Source organism: Camelus dromedarius, chromosome 5 (genome assembly GCF_036321535.1).
Source record: "Camelus dromedarius isolate mCamDro1 chromosome 5, mCamDro1.pat, whole genome shotgun sequence".
Classification (NCBI taxonomy): domain Eukaryota; kingdom Metazoa; phylum Chordata; class Mammalia; order Artiodactyla; family Camelidae; genus Camelus; species Camelus dromedarius.
Window position 1 is genome coordinate 67,528,408 of NC_087440.1, and position 21,475 is coordinate 67,549,882.

Here is a 21,475-nt window from a genome sequence, read left to right on the forward strand (position 1 = left end):
GGCTAGGGGCGGGGGGGGAGAGAGGGCTTGGTTTAGTAGGGAGATGTTAATTTTTTTCCCTTAAGTGAATCTTGTCTTAAATTATTTCTCTGCCGCATTCCTTAAGTAAGATGTATTGCAGAACATTCGGATTTGAGAATCTTAAGTCTCCTAGGAAAGAGTGTGTCTGAAGAACAAGCTTCAGATTCATCGCCCCTCGGGTACTAAGACCACACTTGTCCTTTTCATGCAGTCTATCACAGCCTTCCCACATAACCCTAACTAGGCCAGGAGGCACCAGAGGGACTGTCAGAAAGTGAGCGACCACCTCCAAACACAAAGAACTTTTGACAAAGTCGTACAGCAAAAAAAAAAAAAATATTCAGTCAATGACTTCATTTTTGTTTGTACAAAGATTGCATTTGGGATTCATACCCTGTGGTCTTTTATTAATGAGTCTGTTGCTAATTTTGACTTACAGAGTTAATAGCTTCCTGTGAAAGGAGCGATTTATTCAGCAGGCTTTTTATTTTGTATTTCAAATTGGTTCTGTTTGTCTGACAAGCATTTATCCGAGCAGGTTCTCGTGTAATTGAATAGAAGCAATTCTCCTTTAATCGTTCTCCATTGACTTCCTTCCTTCAGAGCCCATCATGCCCTTGAGTCACCCTTGTCCACTTAACTTCTCCGCTCTCTTCCCCTTCTTTCCAGACGTCATCAGAGTGATGGCAATGAAATAGCCCACACGAGGCTGCGGGCCTCAACCAGGGACCTCCGCGCGTCCCCCAAGCCAACCTCCAAGTCCACCATTGAGGAGGAGCTCAAGAAACTCATCGACCTTGAAAGCCCAACTCCTGAATCGCAGAAGAACTTTAAGGTACAGGGCAGAGCTTGGGGTAAAGTGCAGTTAGAGGCCGGCCGGGCAGTTACAGCCTCCAGGAGGTGGTGGTTTGGGCTCTTCTTCATCAGAGCCCACTTCCCGCCGTCACCCTAGCGGTCTCAATAATTAGTTCCTAGTGTTTTCCAAATACTCTGTCCCTGGAGCCGTTGCTCTCAAGTCTGGGTTTAGATAACCTGCCCCCACCCCAGGGCTTTTTCCTTCCAGGGCGTCCTCCTCACAGTGCACAAGCTGTACTCTTTCTTGAACAGTATTACTCAAATGACATCGCTTCTCAGAACTCTGCAGAGATACCCATGGCTCCTGTGTCAGACAAAGTTTTCTGAAAGAGCTTTAGTACCTTCTGTCCACAGGGGCCTCCTCCTCACACAGGCAGCCCCCAGTGTGCTTCCTGCCCTGGGGGGTCCCCAGGACCCTGCCCTCTGGCCTGGCCTCTGCCCCTGGCCAGGCACACCTACCAGCTTGTGCTCTTCAACGCAGCGCACTCAGGCTGCACATTTACCTTCGAAACTTTCCAGACTCTCTTCACTTCATAAAGCCTCCTCTCCACTTCACTCTCAGAATTCCAGACTCCAAATGCCTTCTCTAGAACCCAGCCTTCCTCCCCATCAAATCCCAAGCATTTGCTCAGAGTTTGTGGGTGTGTCAGTGGCCAGACCTTTGCATGACCACGTGGAAGGGTTTGTTTCTGCTCATCTCAGCTTGGAGGACCCTTGAAGGCTACGGAAGGCTCTCTGATTTCTTGGCTGCTAATGTCTGCTGTCTCGCACTCCCAGATACAGAGCTGGTGCTGGTTGAGCTGGGCCCAAAGGTATTTCACTCTATGCAGAAGGCATTTTTGTCTGCAGTGTACTGGGGGTGAGGTGGGTGCCCAGAGAAGCGAGCCCACCACCGCCCCAGAAGTTCACGGATGCAAACTTTACCATTTTCAGTCCTCTAGGTTCTTAGTTACATGATTTATAGTCTGTTTGAAGTGACTAGAAGGCTTAATTTAAGAAGACCTTTGAGAATTGACTGAAAACGGAAGCTGACATGTTTCCTTAACCACTCACCATCCTCAGACCGTGATCAGAGTGCAAGAGACGTGCCCAGCTGGATGAGCTGGGTGGTCTTGTCTTATCCAGGCTTTCTGGTCACCCTTCTAGTGTGTGTGCATGTATGTGCCTCTGTGTGTGTGTGCGCACGTGCGTGCGTGTGCGTCTTCCTCCAGATAGGTCAGATATACCTCTTAAACTTACAAATCAACATTTATAGAGATGAAACGTACTCCAGAGACCATGCTGGAGTTTTGCTGAGAAATCGATTGATTTATTAACATAAACATGAACACCGTAAATCATTTTAAAGCCTTGCCATTCTTGATTTCTGTGATTTCTGTTTTATAACCCAGCACTTAACAGCTCTGACTCATCACCCCGGGTCCAAATGGTTCCCTTAGCAACCTCGCAAAAGATAGTACTTGAAACTTCTTTCTCTATCCATCAAAAACCCAAAGAGGTGTATTAAAATTTTTAACTACCAGTTTCAAAATAAAAATTATTTCAGATTTTTCCTTTGAGGCCAGAGGAAAATAAAACTTGCCCTGGAAAGGAATCTTTCCTCCACCTCTGAGTTGAACACTTTGGAAAGGGGCAAGCTCAGAGCTTTCATTCTTTTGATTTACTCATGCAGTGGAAGTAATTGAAAGCAAATGTCTGTCTTGCTCTTATTCTAGGTCTTGGCTTTTATTTCCAAAATGAATGACTTTAACATTCCTATTTAAAACAGGAGTGCACATTCTTTCTGTTGTGATTATATTACTGTGCAGACCTCTGCAGAGAAAGTGCTTCTGCCGGCTGAACTATTACGGTGAAAAGGCTGGAGCCGGGAGCTGGAAATATGCTCTGTGTTTTCTCTTGTTTCATCCTTTCTGGGCAGTTTCAGATGAGTTCAGCTAAGTAGCTCTGTGTGTCTTCGGAGACTCACCCTGTGAGTAACTGTGTCGTGTCAGTAGGGCCAGCGTGCCGCTGAGACATCTTCCAGGCCTGCCTGGTTCCAGGCTCCGAGCCGCTGCATCAGGCGTCAGGGTACAAGGAGTGGCCAGCTTTGGGCTGTGATAGCCAGCTTTGGGCTGTGATAGCTGGAACCCGCTGAGGCCACAGGGGCTTTCTCAGATAGCAAGTGCTCCCTGCGAGCCACCATGGATATCCAGTGGCGGGGTTATTCCCGGGCTCGCCTGCCAGCAGCGTGCGATGCCTGCTGCACGACGGGGCAGCGCTCCTCCGCCGGGCGGGCTGGAGCTGGGCCGGGGGGTGGGGGGCGGTGGCTGCCAGGCCCCACGCAGCTGCCGCCGAGTTCGGACCTCAAGGAAAACGGCAGAGCCATAACAGTCTAAGAAAGCTCACTGGCAGGCAAAGATGGATAACCGTATTTTCCCTGAGGGCTGCGTGAGTGAACAGTCTGGCAAGTGAATAGACGGTAGTGCAAACTGAGAGTCCTGCTCTCTGGCCAACACTCTCAGATACAGACCAAAGAAAAGGCTTCGTGCGGCTCCAGTGTTTAGGAAGAAGGGATACTTGCTGAATGCATGTGCGGGTGACCTGTGTCACTGAGAGCCAGGAGGACTGAGAGGAGCAAGAGGAGAGCAGGAGGCTGACCCGACGCAAGATGCCCCGTCTGAAGGCCTTGCTCCTCGCCTTTGAAATAGAGGCCCGGGCTCGATCAGTGGTTCCCAAACAATTTTAAAGCTCAGGAATCCTTTTTTCCTAATAGATTTATACATGGAAGCTCATTATGTAGAACTGAGAAAGCAGAGTTGCTCTGTGGGAGGCATGGGGTGTCATGGGCTCTTGGGTCCCCCCAAACATCTCGTCTCCCCAGGCAGTGATGCTGGGAGAAACCCTTAGAGCTCCTTGGAGCACATTTTGAAAACCCCCTTCCTAATGCTTTCTAAAACCCCTTCCGAGTCTGCCATCCACCCCATTGTGTTTCTCTCCCTGGGGCTGGCAGCCCGGGGCAGTGCCACTCAGCAGTCTCGCTATGACCTGCAAGGAAGGCAGAGGGCGCCCTAGGGAACTGGGCACGTATGCACACCTTTGAGACAGGAATTGAAGAGGGTTGTGGTCAGGGGCCTTCCCAGGGCTTGGACCAGACCAGGTCCTGGTATTTCTCAATGGGTAGAGAGCATCTGGGCAGATGTGCTTCCTTCCTTCTCCCCTGCCTCCCTTTAGGGGAGGATATTATGCCTTTTAGTAAATCACATTACTCAAAGGATCTCTTCAAGGTAGCTGTTTACTGCCTTGAAGTATATTATTTCCCAAAGAGGCCAAACCAGAACTGGTGGGAAATCTCCCTCCTGTAAAACCATCAGGGTGGGGATAGTCACTGGAAAAGGAAAACCCTCTGCTGAACCCAGAGGTGCGAGAAAAGACTGAGAGCAGGTTTTGAATAGAGAGATCTGACATCTGGCCTCGTAGGCAGGAGCCTTATGTGATAGTCCTAGAACCTTGAAGGTGGAGAGAGATGATTTGGCTTTTATTTTTTTTTTAAGTACCATTAACAAGTCATTTAACTTCTCTAATGCCCACTCTTCTCTGTGAAGTGAGAAGGGAAATTTCCATACCGAGTCCCCTCCACTTAAGGACTCACAGAGCATTTATCACAGCGGCTTAGTTTTCAAGGTAAGCATGTACACATACTTTGGGTTTAACTCATTGTGAATTTTGAAAAGTGAACACAGCTGGCTACACCTGGGGCTCATTTACAATGCATCTGATTAATCATTGTTTCATATTTATGCAGCAACTGCACGTACCACATTGTGGGTAGCTTTGACTTGAATAACCCTAGGCTTGCTGGACGGAAGTATGTTCCACACGTGAATGAGTCTGAACCTCAGCTCTGTTCTCAGCCTCTTAAATGGAGCTGTTGCCGTATCATTATCTCTCTGTCCCTTCAAAGTATCATGGAAAGTTTGACAGTGGCTTCCTGCCAGCAGTGAGTCAGCCCTCCTACTCACATCCTCGCCTGTTCTGCACACTGTTCCCCCTGCCAAGGTGAACAATCATCTAAAAGGAACTGAATAAGGACTCCTCTGTTAACGGACCAAATGCCCCGCTGGCTTTCAGCATGCTGGATATTTCAATATTATTAATGTGTCTGTGGTTTCACCACGAATGGATTCTCAGAAGCTTGCTCTTTGCAGAAAAATCTCAAGTGAAAATCAAATCTAGTCACAAAGGCATAAGACGTTGACAAGATACAGCCGTCTGGAGCTTTTGTCATTTATATACAACTGTATAAGTACTTGTCATTTATAAAGATGACTTCCCCTATTTTTATTTCATGAAAAGAAATCCATCTCAAAAAATAATCTCTCAAACTCATTAAATATATTAGGAGTTAATGTTTATCAAGAGCCACCTATTATTTGAGTTAATATATTGTGATGCTCAAATGTTCCTGTTGCCCGGCAGACGTGCGGTCACATGACAAGCTTCTGAGGATCCCTTCTGGGCACCATGGCTGCTCCCCTGGGGACCATAACGCTATTTTGTAACGCCACTGATAAAACGCTACTGTGATCATCCAGTGTTTCATGTAATCCTCATAATGATCCTGAGGTGTTGTGCCCTGTCTCAGTAGACGAGGAATTGGGCTCAGAGTGATTACATGATTTGGTCAAAGACATAGGATTCAAGTAAAACACACCCTTGTCTGATCCTAAAGTCTTGTTAGCCGTGATATGATAGTGATGAATCTGCTTATCAGTCACATACCTGAATTTTGTGCTGAGCGCTGATTGGCTGCAGGCAGCGTGCTGAGCTATGCAGCCATGATGACCAGGAACTCCCATTTTAGCTCTCAGGGATGTGGACAGAGATGGTAGACCTTGGCTTCCTTGTTGGGCTCCAGGATTTGAAGGGTGGGGTCTACAAGAGTGATTTTGTTAACCCACTCATCCCCCGCCCCAGGTCTTGGGTACATGACCTGGAAAATTGACTCTGTTGTCTTGATGCTGTTTTTCAGTTCCACGCGCTCTCCTCTCCTCAGTCTCCTTTTCCCACCACCCCCACCTCAAGGCGGGCCTTGCACAGAACTCTGTCAGATGAGAGTATTTACAGTGGCCAGAGGGAGCACTTTTTCACCTCAAGGGCTTCACTTCTGGACCAAGCCCTGCCCAACGATGTCCTCTTCAGTAGCACGTACCCTTCTCTCCCCAAGTCTCTTCCGCTGCGGAGGCCTTCTTACACCTTGGGGATGAAGTCACTGCATGGTAAGTTTGTTCTCAGCTGCAGCTGAACAGCCCTACTGATGATGGTGTCCCCAGAAACACCTACCACTCAGTTTGCTCAGAGAATGAGAATTAGAGGAAGTGCTGAGTGCGGGCTCATATTATCCAGGCTCACCAGCCCTCCCTCATTCAGCCTCTCACCTGTAATCTCAGATCATGGGGAATAGACCTTGAACCTCACCAGACCATGAGAGTCATCTAGGATGCTTGTTTTTGTTTTTATAAATAAGGTAAAACTGACATATAATATTATATTAGTTTCAGGTGTACAACATAATGGTTAGATATTTGTATATACTGCGAAATGATATGAGTGTAGTTAACATCCATCACCATACGTAGTGTAAGAGTTTTTATTCTGATGAGAACGTTTAAGATTTACTTTTATAGTAGTTTTTTCAAATATGCAAAACAGTGTTATTAACTATAGTTTCCATGCTATACATTTTATCCTCATGACTTACTTGTTTTATAACAAATCATATTGTTGGAAATTTGTCCTTTTAACTCCCTTCACTAATTTCGACTACCCTCACCCTGTACTTGTGACAACCACCAATCTGTTGTCTTTGCCTAAGAGCTATATTTTTTTTTAAGATTTCACAAAAAGTGTGATAGGTCATGCAGTTTTTGTGTTTTCTCTGACTTTTTCAATTAGCATAATGCCCTTAAGGTCCATCCATGTTGTTTCAAATGGCAGGATTTCATTTTTATGGCTGAATAAATTCCCATTGTGTGTGTGTGTGTGTCTCTATACACACGCACACGCATGCACACATTTTCTTTATCCATTCATCCATTAGTGGACACCTAGGTGGCTTCCATGTCTTGGCTATTGTATATAATGCTGCAATGAACATGGGATGCATATATTTTTTCAAGTAAGTGTTTTTGATTTCCTTGGTTAAATACTAAGTAGAATTGCTGGATCATGTGGTAACTCTGTTTTTAATTTTTTTGAGGAACGGCCATACTGTTTTCCATAGTGGTTACACCAGTGTACATTCTCACCAGCCATGCACAAGGGCTCTCTTTCCTCCATAGTCTCACCAACATTGTTACTTCTTGTCTTTTTTATAATAGCCATTGAACAGGCATGAGGTGACATCTCAGTAGGGTTTTGATTTGCATTTCCTGGCTGATTAGTGATGTTGAGCGTCTTTTCATATACCTGTTGGCTCTCTGTATGTCTTTGGGAAAATGTCTATTCAAATCTTCTACCTGTTTTTCATTCAGATTGTTTGCTTTTTTGCTGTCGAGCTGTATGAGTTATTTGTATGTATTTTGAATACTAACCCCCATCAGATATATAATTTGCAAACATTTTCTCCCACTTGGTAGGTGGCCTTTTCTTTTTTTTAATGGTTCCCCTTGCCGTGCAGAAAGCAGCCTTATAGTTTGATGTAGTCACACTTGTTTATTTCTCGTTTTGTTGCCTTTGCTTTTGGTGTTAAATCCAAAAAAAAAAAAAATTATCGCCAAGACTTCTGTCAAAGAACTTGCCACCTTTGTTTTCTTCTAGGAGTTTTATGGTTTCAGGTCTTACATTCAAGTCTTTAATTCATTATGAGTTAGCTTTTGTGTAAGCTATAAAATAGTGGTCCAGATTCATTCTTCTGCATGTGGTTTTCCAGTTTTCCCAGTGCCATTTATTGAAGAGACTGTCTTTTCCTCATTGTATATTCATGCCTCCTTTGTCCATAAATTAATTGACTGCGTATGTGGATTTCTGGGCTTTCTATTCTGTTCCGTTGATTTATCTGTCTGTTTTGATGCCAGTACAAACTATTTTATTGTGGCCCTGTAATAAAATTTGAAATCGGGAAGCGTGATGCCTCCAGCTTTTAGGTTCTTTTTCAAGACTGGTTTGGCTATTCAGGGCCTCTTGTGGTTCCATACAAATTTGAGGATTGCTGTATTTCTATGAAAAATGCCATTGAGATTTTGACAGGGATTGATGTGGATATGTAGATTGCTTTGGACAGTATGGACATTTTAACAATATTCTTCTAACCCATGAGCATTGAATATCTTCATTTGTATCTTCTTCAGTTTCTGTCATTAGTGTCTTATACTGTTTAGTGTACAGGTCTTTTACCACCTCGATTAAATTTATTCTTAGCCATTTTATTATTTTTGATGCAACTATATATGAGATTTCTTTCTTAATATCTGCTTTTGATAGTTATTGGCACATAGAAATGCAGCAGGTTTTTGTATATTGATTTTGTGTCCTACAACTTTCCTGAGTTCTTTGACTAGTTCTAATAATTTTTTGGTGGAGTCTTTAGGGTTTTCTATAAATAATGTTATCTGCAAATAGTGACAGTTTTACTCCATCTTTCCTAGATGCCTCTTATGTCTTTTTCTTGCCTAAGTGTTTGGGCTAGGACTTCCAATACTATGTTGAATAAAAGTGGTAAGAGTAGGCAGTCTTGTCTTGCTCCTGATCTTAAAGGAAAAGCTTTCAGCTTTCTAAAGTTGAGTATGATGTTAGCTATGGGCTTGCCACATATGGCCTTTATTATGCTGAGGTATGTTCCCTCTATACTCAGTTTGTTGAGAGTTTTTAATGATAAATGGATGTTGAAAATGTAAAATGCTTTTCTGCATCTATTGAGATGATAATATGGTTTTTAGCTTTCATTTTGTTAATGTGGTGAGTAACAACATTACCGAACTATCCTTGCATCCCTGGAATAAAACCCACTTGAACATGGTGTATGATCCTCTTAATGTATTGTTGAATTTGGTTTTCTAATATTTTGCTGAGGAGTTTTGCATCTATGTTGATTGGGGATATTGTCCTATAATTTTTTCTTGCGGTGTCCTTGTCTGGTTTCCATATCAAGATAATGCTGGCCTTATTAAATGAGTTTGGAAGTGTTCCATCCTCTTCTATTTTTTGGAAGAGTTTGAGAAGGAATGGTATTAATTCTTCTTGGAATGTTTTTTGGAATTCATCAGTAAATCTGTCTGGGTTCCTGACTTTTGTTTGTTGGGAGGTTTGTGGTTACTGATTCAATGCCCTTATTAGTAATTGGTTTGTTCAGATTTCCTATTTCTTCATGATTCAGTCTTGGTAGGTTGTGTGTTTCATTTCCTCTAGGTTGTCCAGTTTGTTGGCAATCTCTGATGATCCTTTGTATTTCTGGGGTATCATATGTAACACCTCCTCTTTCATTTCTGATTTTGAGTCCTCTGTCTATTTTTTCTTTCTGAGTATAGCTAATGTTTGTCAATTTTGTTTATCTTTTCAAAGAACCAGCTCTTAATTTCATCAGTCTTTTTTAAATTATCTTTTTAGTCTTGATTTCATTTATTTTACTCTGATCTTTGTTATTTTCTTCCTTCTACTCACTGTGGGCTTTATTCTTCTTTTCCTAGTTCCTTGAGATGTAAAATTTGGTTGTTTGAGATCTTTCTTGTTTCTTGATATAGACATTCATTGCTATGAACTTCCCTCTTAGAACTGCTTTTGCTGCATCCCATAATTTGGTGTGTTATATTTCCATTTTCATTTGTCTCAAAGTATTTTTTTTTAAATTTCTCTTTTGATTTCTTCTTAGACCCATTGGTTGTTCAGTAGCATATTGTTTAATCTCTACCTATTTGTGAATTTTCCAGTTTTCCCCTGTAATTAATTTCTAGTACATACCATTGTGGTCAGAAAAGATGCTTGATGTGATTTCACTCTTCTTAAATTTACTAAGAGTTGTAGCCTAAGATACGGTCTGTCCTGGAGAATATTGCATGTGCACTTGAGAAGAACAAGTATTCTGCTGCTTTGTAATGGACTGTTTTATGTATGTTTGTTAAGTTCATCTGGTATAACATGTCATTTAAGGTCATTGTTTCCTTACTAAGTTTCTGTCTGGATGATCTATCATTTGTTGAAAGTGGTGTATTAAAGTCCCCTACTATTATTGTATTTCTGTCTATTCTTTTAGGTCTTTTAATGTTTGCTTTATATAATTAGCTGCTCCTATGTTGTGTGCATAAACATTTACAAATGTTATATCCTCTTGTTGAATGATTCCTTTATCATTATGTCATGATCTTCTTTGTCTTAAAGTCTGTTTCATCTAAGTATAGCTACCCCAACTTTCTTTTGGTTTCCATTTGCACAGAGTATCTTTTTCCATCCCTTTCAGCCTGTATGTGTTCTTACATGTGAAGTGAGTCTCTTAAAGGCAACAATTAGATAGATCTGGATATTTTATCTGTTTAGCCACTCTATGTCTTTTAATTGAAGAATTTTTCTTTTATATTTCAGGCAATTGTTGATGGTTATGGACTTTTATTACCATTTTATTGTTTTCTGGCTGTTTCGTAGTTCCTGTGTTCCTTCTTTTACTGTCTTCCTGTGTGGTTTGATGACTTTCTTTAGGGGTGTGCTTTGACTTCTTTATCTTTTGTGTATCTACCATAGAATTTTGCTTTGTGGTTAGCATGAGGCTTACTTAAGACAATTTATAACAGTGTATTTTAAGTTGATAACAACTTAAGTTTGAACATATTCTAAAGCTCTAATTTTTGCTCTCCCCCCATTTTATGTTTTTATGTCACATTTTACATCTTTTTATCTTGTGTATCCCTTAACTAACTGTTGTAGTTAGGGTTATTTTTACTACTTCTGTCGTCTAACCTTCATACTAGTTTTATGAGTGGTTAACCCACCACCTTTACTATATACTTACTTTTTCCAGTGAGATTTATACTTTCATATGTTTTCTTGTTACTAATTAGCATTCTTTCTCTCTGCTTAAAAAAGACCCTTTAACATTTCTTGTAAGGCTGGGGACTAGTGTGAACTCTTTTAGCTTTTTTGCTTGTCTGGAATTCAATTCTGAATGACAGCTTTGCCAGGTAGAGTGTTTTTTGTTGGCAGTTTTTTTTTCCCCCCTTTACCACTTTGAATATCTCATGCCATTCCCTTCTGAAAGTTTCTACTGAAAAATGTGCTGGTAGTCTAGTGGGGGTGAGTTCCCTTCCACATAACAAGTTGTTTTTCTCTTGCTGCTTTTAAGATTCTCTCCTCCTCTCTAACTTTTCACATTTTTACTTGTCATATGTTCTGGTGTGGATCTCTTTGGATTCATCGTTTTGGAGCACTCTGGACTCCCTGGATCTGGATATCTGTTTCTTTTTGCAGGTTAGGGAAGTTTTCAGTCATTCAAACAAGTTTTCTGCCCTCTTCTCTCTCCTTCTGGGGCCCCTATAATGTGAATGTTGGTCCACTTGATGTTGCCCCATAAGTCCGTGGAGCTATCTTCACTGTTTCTCAATCTTTTTTCTTCTTGCTGCTCTGACTGGGAAAGTTCCCTGTGTTTGACTTTACTGATTCTTTCTTCTGCTCCATCTAGTCTGCTGTTTAAACCCTTTAGTGTATTTTTCAGTCCACTTATTGTATACTTCAGCTTTGTGACTTCTGTTTGGTACTTTCTTGTATGTTCTGTGTCTTTGTTGAAGTTCTCATTGTGTCCATCCATTCTTCTCCTGAGCTTGGTGAGTGTCTTTAGGACCATCATTTTGACCTCTTCATCAGGTAGGTTATTTACCTTCATTTCACTGAGGATTGTTCCTGAGGTTTTTCTTGTTTTCTCATTTGGGACATTTTCCTTTGTTTCTCTGTCTTCCTTGACTCTCTCTGTTGGTTTCTTTGCATTAGATAAAACAGTCATCTCTCCCAGTCTTGAGGAGTCACCTCATGTAGAAGATGAACCTTATCTTTCTACCGTGCCCAACCTCCTGGTTGTCTCTCAAACCTTTGTGATTGTCCAAGCAGCCTATTTTATGTTCATTAGCCTCCTGTAGTTGAGGATTTGACAAGACCTGTCAGTGTCTCCAAGGGGAGGATCTCAGTCAGTACCTAGATTCAGGCTGATTAGAAACCAGAACCTCAGGCAGCAGCTATTAAAGTATGCAAAACTGTACAGTCCTGTGGAACCACAAGGATAAGCACTCTAGGACAAGCAAATAGGTCTTCTTCCCCAGAAAGATGGGGGTTGCAGTAGGGGGGTTCTGTCTGCTGTCTAGCAGCTCCCCAGGGATAGTAGCCTGCCAGGAACTGTGTCTCCAGTTGTTAAGAGTTCTGTGGGACCCAGGAACATAAGCCCCCCTTGGCCTTCAGAGCCAGGTGACTGAGGGGCAGCCCCTATGGAGCAGCCACAAAACTCAGGCACCTGATGTGTGGAAAAGCTCTCCTTTGGGCTACTTGTTGAAAATACAGATTTTCAGGTGGGGGAGGGTATAGGTCAGTGGTAGAGCACATGCTTAGCATGCATGAGATCCTGGGTTCAATCCCCAGTACCTCCATTTAAAAATAAATCAATCAATCTAATTACCTCTCCCCCCATTTCCTACCCCCCAAAAATGCAGATTTCCAGGCTTCACCTAAGACCTGCTGAATTTGAATATAAAAATGTGGTGTGGGAATTAGTATTTTTACCAGCTACTGTTAGGATTGGGCAAATTTGGCTAACACTAGATTAGTTTCGTTATTTATTATTTTATTATTACATATTATTAGTTTAATTGTATCTACTGGCTCTCCCGAGCCACGCCATTTGTTCTGCCTTTCCCCAGCTGTGAGAATATTACCTGTGGTGTCGGCCACCCATCTGTTGACTCATGCATTCATTCATTCATTCATGCACTGAGTAAGTGGGTATTATTTTAGAAAAAGGCTTATTGATGAGCATCTCCATGTTTTTCCCTTTGATTCATAAATGCCTGATTTCCTCAATGACCTTACTAGATCCCAGTGTTATTAAGGGCCATAGTGGGGGCCTGTGGATTTTGTTTTTTTCTTCCTTGTCTCTCTGTCCAACTCCATTCCAGGGTTCTGCACCTGCCCTCCCCACTGTAGCCCAGCACAGCAGATACTTATCATGAAACCTGTGTTCCCGCTTGTTTTTCATAAGTACGGCTGCAACGCCACCTCCCTCTTGTGCTTTATCCTTTGGTGAATTCTGCTAGAGCTTTCCCTCCCTCAGTGTCCATTGATACCCCATTTCCTTCCTTCTGCTGCTTCTTTGGGGCAGTATTGTCTTTAGCTCTCCTGCTTGCATAGTCTGCTTTCTCCCCACATCATTCCTGAGCTCTCAACTCCCTCTCATGAGTGTTCCTCCTCAACTCCATCCTGCTCCCCGACACAGCCCCTCCCTTGTCACCCTTGGCAGACATCACTCAAGGATCACCCCCACCTCCTCCCTCTTCACATCCAACTGCAGCTCAAATCTGGCTTCTCTTTGCTCTGAGAGGTCACCCTCCAGGAACCAAAGTTGACACATGAAATGACTGCTTTTTACCACCCAGACTCTAGACACCGCCTCCTAAGAGTGACCTAAATGGTAACCACCCCTCCTCCCCTTCTCTCCCTGCCTTGGGACCACTCTCCCCTCAAGTCCATCCCTCCTACAACTTCCTGCCTACCTCCAATGCTTCTTTCATGTCCCTTTTTTAACCTTTGTAGCGATAATAGCAAACCTTCCGTGAAGGCCTGTCTGCATGTGCTGCGTTACAGTAGACCCTGCCTCCTCGAAGCTCACATGCTAAGAGAACGGCCTTGAAATCTGCCTCCCGCCCGCGGTCTCTGTCCAGCCGAGGGAGCCTGGGCTGGAAGGCCTGGCGCTGAGGAAGGGAAGGAACGGGTGCCCCCTCTCGGAGCAGCCTCCCATCACCTCTTCTTGCTTTCCTGAGAGTCGGGCAGCAGCCGCAGTGCCCCCACACCCCGAACTGGCCGATCCTTGCTGGGCTGATCCCTCTACCTTGGTCTTGTGGGCGTGACCACCCCATAGGTGTCTCAGGAATGGGCGACTTCTTTCTTTCCCAAATAGAAATTTGAGCCCCAGGGATAAAAGAGCTGAAGGGTTGTGAGTGACACACAGAATTGTCTGTTCCTGCTATTCATCCTTGGTGGGAGCAAGCTTAAATAGAACTGAGCCTTTACTATCAGGCAGTGTCTGTTGGTTTCCATTTACTCAAAATTGTGCTAATTTTAAGCACATCAGTAACTAGCAGCTGTGCTTCAGAGTGGTTCTTTATGTAATTTGAAAGGAAAACAAGCACTAAATATACTCTGGTTTACAGGCTATCATCATTGGCAACTCCTTACAAACAGGTATTTCTGGAGTTGCTTATAGATTTTTAACTGAGAGCTTCGCTCTTGGCTGTTTGCGTGGATTCTGCGGGTGGCGCATCCCAAGGAGGCGCACGTTCTGCCCTCATTTCCACCCCAGCTTCTGCTGCATTGAGAGCATCTTCATTTCATGAGCTCCCTTTCCCGCCTTCTCTGCCGGTATCAGCCTGAGCCGTAACAGCACACCTCCGCTGCACAGAGTGGCTCGTTGCACCTGCTCCTCCCAGGCCCAGCCTAGGCAAAGAGGAGTTGTTACTATAGTTTAATACTTGTTTTTTTTTTTTTAATTGTCACCTTAGAAGGGGCTTGGGATGTTGGGCTGCTGTAAACCAAAACTGATGCCAAGAGTTGCTTATTGTGTCCTTTGGAAGGAGAAGGATGCTGACACCAGTTAACCTGTGTTACTCCACTGGGTGACCCAGCCCTCACTCTCACGTGCTCGGATTTGGTTCTCACACCACCCTGGATACACCCAACTGGAGAAACCAGTGGGCCATCCCTGGGATACGGGACAGATGTGGGCCACGGATGGGTCTGTCCCTCCCCAGTCCCAGGGGTGCTGGGAGTCCACAGGGAGGGCAGTCAGATCCCAGGGTCCAATGCGGGTAAAAATAAGCTTTAGTATCCCCTCCCACAGGCATCCACGAGCCTCCCAGGTTTGGCTGCAAAACCCAGCTCTCTGTGAAGTCATCCCCTTCATAACTTTTCCGTGACTCCCATCACTAGAAATGGGACAGTGGGGGTTATTAAAAAAAAAAAAAATGAAGACTGGAGGAAGCCAGTTCCTAGTTCCACTCAGCTTTAGAATGGCCACTAATGGCCTGTTAGACTAGAAACTGATTCCAGGTAACGAATAACTTACAGATCTATCGTGGCAAACAGGAAATGTGTAAAATTTTGAGTGGTTCTGCTGCAGGCATGAGAAGTCTCTTATTCCTTGTCCCTTCCTGCAGGAGAGTTCTCGGCCTCAGACAGCTCGCTCACTGATGTCCAGGAGACCCGGAGGCCGCCCATGCCCGACCCCGGCCTGATGCCGCTGCCCGACGCTGCTGCGGATTTGGACTGGTCCAACCTAGTGGATGCTGCCAAGGCCTATGAGGGTGAGTCCGCTGACCATCCAGGCTGGGCCACGCTGAGGTCATGGGCAGTGTGAGCTGCTCTGGACATACTGACAGCTCTGGACACACTGACAGCACATGCATTTCACCAGCACAGCCAGAAACCAGGTGAGCTGACAGTTCTCGAGCACGTGGTAGGACCCATGCTGTTGGATTTAATCAGGTGGAACCTGGTGTTTCCTCACATAGGAGTTCATAATTCGGATGCCTCCCCTCCCTGCACGTGGGATGGGCAGAGCGCAGAGGAATCCCAGCTATCACTTGAATGAAAACACAGGTCCAGAGAGAGTTTTTCATCATGTGTTTTCATCATTGCCAAATGCACAGCTGGATGTGTTAGGATGCTTGTCCTGCTGGGCCCAGCCCCAGTCCCCACAAACGTCAGGTCCTCCCTCTGCCCCTCTCACTCATCTCTCCCAGGTGTGGTTGTGTGCTTTCTGTCTGCAGTGCTCCTGGTCAGCCCACTGGCTCTGTGCTTGTGTTAAGCCAGTGGTCTTCAAATGCAGGCCCTTAGACTAGTGCGGACATGCTCTGCTGAAATACAAAAAACTAGAAGTAATGCTTTCTGTGTTGACACAAGGTTGTCACGTATCTTTTTTTTTTTTTAATATACTGACTCTACAATTGTCATTCCAAAATTTTTTTGGTGCTAAAATGTTCTTTGTAAAATGATGATGCTAGTAAATGATTGGTTTTTGAGGTTTTGTTCTATTGCCCTTGTTTGGAAAAATGAAAGTTGCTATTCAGTCAAGCTCCAGTTTTCAGAGGAAATTGACTAGGCCATGGAATTCAAAAGTCAGGCAACCACAGAGCAGTGAACAGTGAAGCCCCATTTTAGCTGATGACAAGTCCCCAGCACTCACTTGATTGTAAATTTCAACGTGTTGGTCACTCTCCTTCATATAAAATCAGTTTTGTTTTCTTAATGGGAAATTTTTTTGATTTTGTTCCTTAGCTCCAGCTTGAAGTTGGTGTATTTTGAAACAGAGCAGGTATGGCTCTAGGTTAAAGCCCATCGAGGCGGCCAGGCGTCTCGTGGAGGACACCCTTCACAAAGCCTCAAGCAGCTTAATACTAGGTCTTTAACACATTGTGTGGCGTCACTGAGTGGAAAGCCTTGCTCTGGAAGTTTGGCACAAGTTTTGTTCCCAGGGAAGCATTGAATAGAATGCTACTTTGATGAGTAAGGGAAAAGCAGGAATAGAAATTGATTCAAAACAATTATTTTTAAAAAAGAAATTACAAGGCTACTATCCTCTTCCAGGTAAAACAGTAAACATTTTGTCCTGGGAGGGTTGGGAGATAAGGTTTCCGATGTGTTCCTCCCTGTCGATTAGAGTTGACTGTCCACTGGGGCGTTGCTTGGCTTCTGATAGAGAGGGCCCAGGATGTGTCTCCAGAATTCTGAATGGTTTCTTCTCCCTTTTCCAGTCCAGAGAGCCTCGTTCTTTGCTGCTAGTGATGAAAACCATCGCCCTCTGAGTGCTGCATCCAACAGTGACCAGCTTGAGGACCAGGCTCTGGCCCAGATGAAGTCTTACAGCAGGTCAGTCACCACTCTTCACCTCGCGTCATATCCACGGGTGACAGCCGGCGATGGGGAGAGGCGATGGGGCCACATGGGTTCCCTGAATGAAGCTCAGCCCTAGGGTGCCAGACACTCACCTTGTAGTTAGTTACTGTAAACACTGTTAAATTGTTCTTGATGACTTAAAGTCATAATTATGACAATTCATGACTATTTAATGCCATAGTACGTTTTATGTCTTGAGGGTCTATTAGGTAAGCTAAGAGAAATCATTTGCAGTAAATAAGAACCAGACTCAAGGACTAAACATGTAGGAGTCTGAGCTTAAGTCTCTTCCCCAGCTGTCAGTCGTGCTTATAAATGTGCCTGCGTCTCCCTCTGTTCTGCTTCAGACCTACATTAGAACTGGGTCCCCAGGAGGAGCATTAAGATTTCCTTCAGCTGTTGTTTTACTTATTTTACATAGAAGTATGAACGATGACCTTAACTATGGAGAGGCTGACTGTCCCATTTCCCCCTCAGTTTCAGATGGTGAAGTTGTTAGGTAAATGGGTGATACTATTATATATTAACGCATCCCAGCAGTCAGCTGTGGACACGTAGTAAGCACTCCTTGATGCAGAATCATGTCATCCATTTGAAATCTCTTCTTTAAAAACCTTTCGAGAATGATTAAGAATCCAGGTAGCTATAAAACTTGGTCAGAAACAGCCACTAAACAGGAAGAGTGAGGCTAGAATAGAGTGCACAGATAACCTGAGGAAGACGTCTTAAGTCTGCAAGGAAACCCTCTTCACGGAGAAAGCGAAAGAGTCATGGGTTGTTTGTTACAAGTGTAACGGACTGATGCGGCCTTCATCCTGCCACTAGGACTGCTGAGGAAGGAAAGTGGTGGTCGGTTTGGCTGTCGAGAACTTTAAAAAAAAAAAATGTTAGCGTCGGTGGGGAGAGCCCCAAATGTAGCTTTTTAGGATGAAGAGAAGCCTGAGTGAGCAGGGACTGTTCTCCTGAGAAGGGATTATGAAACAGTCCTTAAATCTTTGTAAAATCTTTGTAGAATCATAAGATGAGGATGGGGTCTTTTCTTTGTTCAGTGTGGGTGAGTTGTAAAGGTTATCAGTGCACACACAGACACGCAGTCCATTTTGCAAGTCTTCAGAAGCCAAGCTGGCCTACTGAGAGTTATTGACAGTGGCTGCATCAGCTGCGCCAGGAGCTGGGACAGTGGACTCAGTGGCTTGTGAAGGACAGCCCTGCCCTACCCTCCCCCCTCCACCCCACTTCAGTATTTCTGTTCAGCACCAGCCTGATTCTGTCACCCGTTTAGCCTTCAACCCATGCGGATCTGACCCGCTAGTGAGGTCATGGATTGTGGCTGACCACTTCCCTTTTAAAATCTACTCACTGTCAGCGTTTAATTGGTTGTCCTGTCTTAGACTTTCGAGGTCATGATCATTCCCTTCTACTTACAGCCTGTGTGTCACACTCCATGCCCCTGTGGGCTGGCTGTGGATCTGGAATTAGAAGACAGCCACACAGCTTCCTGTAGGTCAGGAATTCTAGCTTGAACTTCTGATTTTTAAAGTAAAGGAATTTTTGGCATCATGAAATAAAAGGTATTCAAGTCACTGCCTCTTCCCCTTTGACCTCCGGAAAGAGGAAGCTGCATATAATCCCAATGGGAGCCTTGAGATTTTTGGTTGTTTGACTCTGGGAACTCACTGGGAAATTTTCCAAGGCTTGAATTCAAGTGGAGGAGCGCAGAGGAAAGGAGTTGACAGGGTCTTCAGCCCCGGCCCAGCTGAGTCACCTGTCCGGCCGGCGGCATGGCCTTCTCATCCATTACGTCCCCTTCCATTCAGTGCTCCCTAGCCTAGCCTTTTTTAAATGAAATGGGAGAAAATGAGCAGATAAGAAAATTGTGGGCCTTAGTGTTTGCTCATCATAATAGCAAAGCATTTAAGACATTAAGGTTGGACTGACAAGCTTCTGAAAGATGTAGTCTTATCTTTAAAATACTTAGATATTTAAACTAGCCTAAGTTAAAAGACTTGGGCATGATAAATCAGCTGCCACTGGATGAGTAGTCACAGGCTTGACTTACCTGGATCGCCCCAACCCTTCCCCAACCTGACACGCTCACACAGAGGAGTAGCTCTCCTTAAAGCGACTCCTTTCACTGTTTGACAGTTGCGTCTGCCAGAAAGTCCCTCTTGTGCCGCCGAAGAGCCCTTGTTCACTTGGTGTCCAACATTCTTTGGTCACAGAGACGCAGCATCTTTGACAAAATCAAAGCAATCTTTGATTGGCTGTAATTCACACTTATATTACCTTTCGTTAAGATTGCCATTTTTAAAAAACGTGCGTTGGGGCACCATGCTGAGTCATTTGACATTGCAAACAGTTCTGTAAATATAGCTGGCTCTGAAACAAAAGGCCAGGCAAACCCAGCCGTGGAGGCTCCTGACAACCTGGTCTCTTATTTCTTGTTCCCAGCAGTAAAGATTCCTCTCCCACTCTGGCTTCTAAAGTGGACCAGCTGGAAGGGATGCTGAAGATGCTTCGAGAAGATCTAAAGAAGGTAAACACACATTCTCGAAGCGGGTTGCCCAGTGCATGCAAGCTGCCCTTAAACCTCGAGAGCCCTTGGTCTCTAGTGTTAGTGGAGTAAGTTGCGGGCGTTTTCTGTTTTCTTGCTACACACGCCTTTGGGGGCGGGTGGGCGTGGGGCCTGGTTCCACTGACACAGAGTGCAAGACGGCCTTCATTGTACACGTACAGAAAAAGCGTTCCCTTTTTTGGTGAAAGCATTTAAACCTCCGCCAGCCCCCTCTGAGCCCTCTCCCGGCCTCCCCACCCCTCGTATCAGCGGTCCACAGCCCAGACCCACATGTCCTCATTGATATCCGGGCGAGATACTGTTTTGTTTCTTAAACAATCATCTAAAAAGTAACAATCGTCTAAAAAGTAAGGCAGCCCTTATTCCTTATTATTTAACAAAGACATTAAACTGCGCAGTCATGTACTTACAGTCCAAAATAAACCTGTGGTGGATCTCTCTGGACGTCCTGCTCCCGGGGTGAGAGCATCTTAAAACGCCCAGGGCCGGCCCACGTAGACACCTGTTTAGTGGAAGGAAGAGGAGAAATAAGGGTCAAGTGCAGAGAGAGCCCCAGCCACTCCTCCCAGCGGCTGGGCGAGGCGGGCCCCCTCCGAGTCCCTCTCTGCCCTGCTCTCCCTCCCAGGAGAAAGAGGACAAGGCCCACCTCCAGGCAGAAGTTGAGCACTTGCGGGAGGACAACCTGAGGCTGCAGGAGGAGTCCCAGAATGCCTCCGACAAGCTGAAGAAGTTCACAGAGTGGGTCTTCAACACCATAGACATGAGCTAGGCCAGGACAGGGGGCCGCGGGGGCGCCCTCTCTGGCAAGGTCTTGTAGCCCCCAAGTTCCGCCGGTGAAGGCATTCTCAGAGCCCCCCACCCAGCTCCCGACTTGGCCCCTTTTCGGGGAGTGCACAACACAACAACTGCAGATCAACAATCATTGTCTGCCTTTTGTAGAAAAGAAAAAGAAAAAAAAGGTAAATAAAAATTTTAAAAAGTAAAATAAAAGTTTAACTGCTAAAATGTGAATGTCTTTATTTTTTTGCACAATATCTTTATCTGTTATGTATTTAAAAAGAAACTGGGCCTAGGACCAGGGTCTCTCCCACCCCGGCCCATCTGCCCCTATTTCCATCAGCTCTTTCTTTTATCTATTTCAGGTAACCCAAGCTTTCCCCTTGTTATCCTGGCAAATGTCATTGTTCCTAGGAAAATAAAGTTTTTAAAAACTGTTTATTTGGGGAGGGGGATTTCCTTACCTTCGTTCTTGAAACACCTGTGGAGGGAGGTGGTTTCAGACAACGTCTACCTCCTTTGAATGGCTTGTGCATGAGCTAGTGATGTTTGTACTTACCTTACAGAGATCAACAGAGTCGGGGTTAGTTAACAATAGCAAATCAGTGAACCAGAGAGGCGGAGACGAGCCTGCGGGCCACGCCCTTTTTCTGTCCTGCATTGTGACATCACTACTTCATCCTTCCCCCCAGGGAGATGGTCCCAGGGGCTGTGTGCTCCTCAGAGCTGGCGCCCTTTTTGTTTGGCTTGAGTCCCTCTAAATTGGAATCAGCCTTTCTATAGCTTCCTGGCTCCCAACAGTAATCGGTTTCAATTCCTCCAAACTGAAAATCTTATGACTTGTATGCATTTTGGTCAAAAGTGTAGTTCTTGGAGATTTTTTTTTTAAAGATAACAAGTGGCAAAACTATTTTTAGCTCGCTCAAAATGATCACATTAATAAAGTAATAAATCCTTTCTCTCCAGAGCAAGACTTCACCAGTATTTGTAACTAGGAAAAGTGAATGTTAAATTGTGAACTTTTAATACTTAATTAGGAGCAATGACTGTGATAATGGAATGGGCTTTTGAGACCTGCATGTCCTGGTGTGCAATTTCAGCCCAGCATTTTCTGCATCCTTGTGCGGCCGTCCACAGGGT

At 44.5% G+C, this 21,475-nt stretch overlaps 1 protein-coding gene across 8 annotated transcripts in view; it reads left to right on the forward strand.

The window, feature by feature from the left end:
• SIPA1L1 (signal induced proliferation associated 1 like 1) overlaps positions 1 to 20,563 on the forward strand; it is a 338,644-nt gene extending 318,081 nt beyond the window's left edge. For 7 of the 8 annotated variants that reach the window (XM_064486079.1, XM_064486081.1, XM_064486087.1 and 4 more), the window contains 6 exons: positions 691 to 856; positions 5,885 to 6,131; positions 15,246 to 15,392; positions 16,842 to 16,956; positions 19,435 to 19,519; positions 20,184 to 20,563. In XM_064486079.1, coding sequence (XP_064342149.1) covers positions 691 to 856; positions 5,885 to 6,131; positions 15,246 to 15,392; positions 16,842 to 16,956; positions 19,435 to 19,519; positions 20,184 to 20,327 — 904 coding nt within the window. In that variant the 3' untranslated portion in view covers positions 20,328 to 20,563. The remainder of the gene's footprint in view (positions 1 to 690; positions 857 to 5,884; positions 6,132 to 15,245; positions 15,393 to 16,841; positions 16,957 to 19,434; positions 19,520 to 20,183) is intronic. The other variant, XM_064486086.1, reaches the window with a different exon arrangement.
• Positions 20,564 to 21,475: the final 912 nt, after the last annotated feature.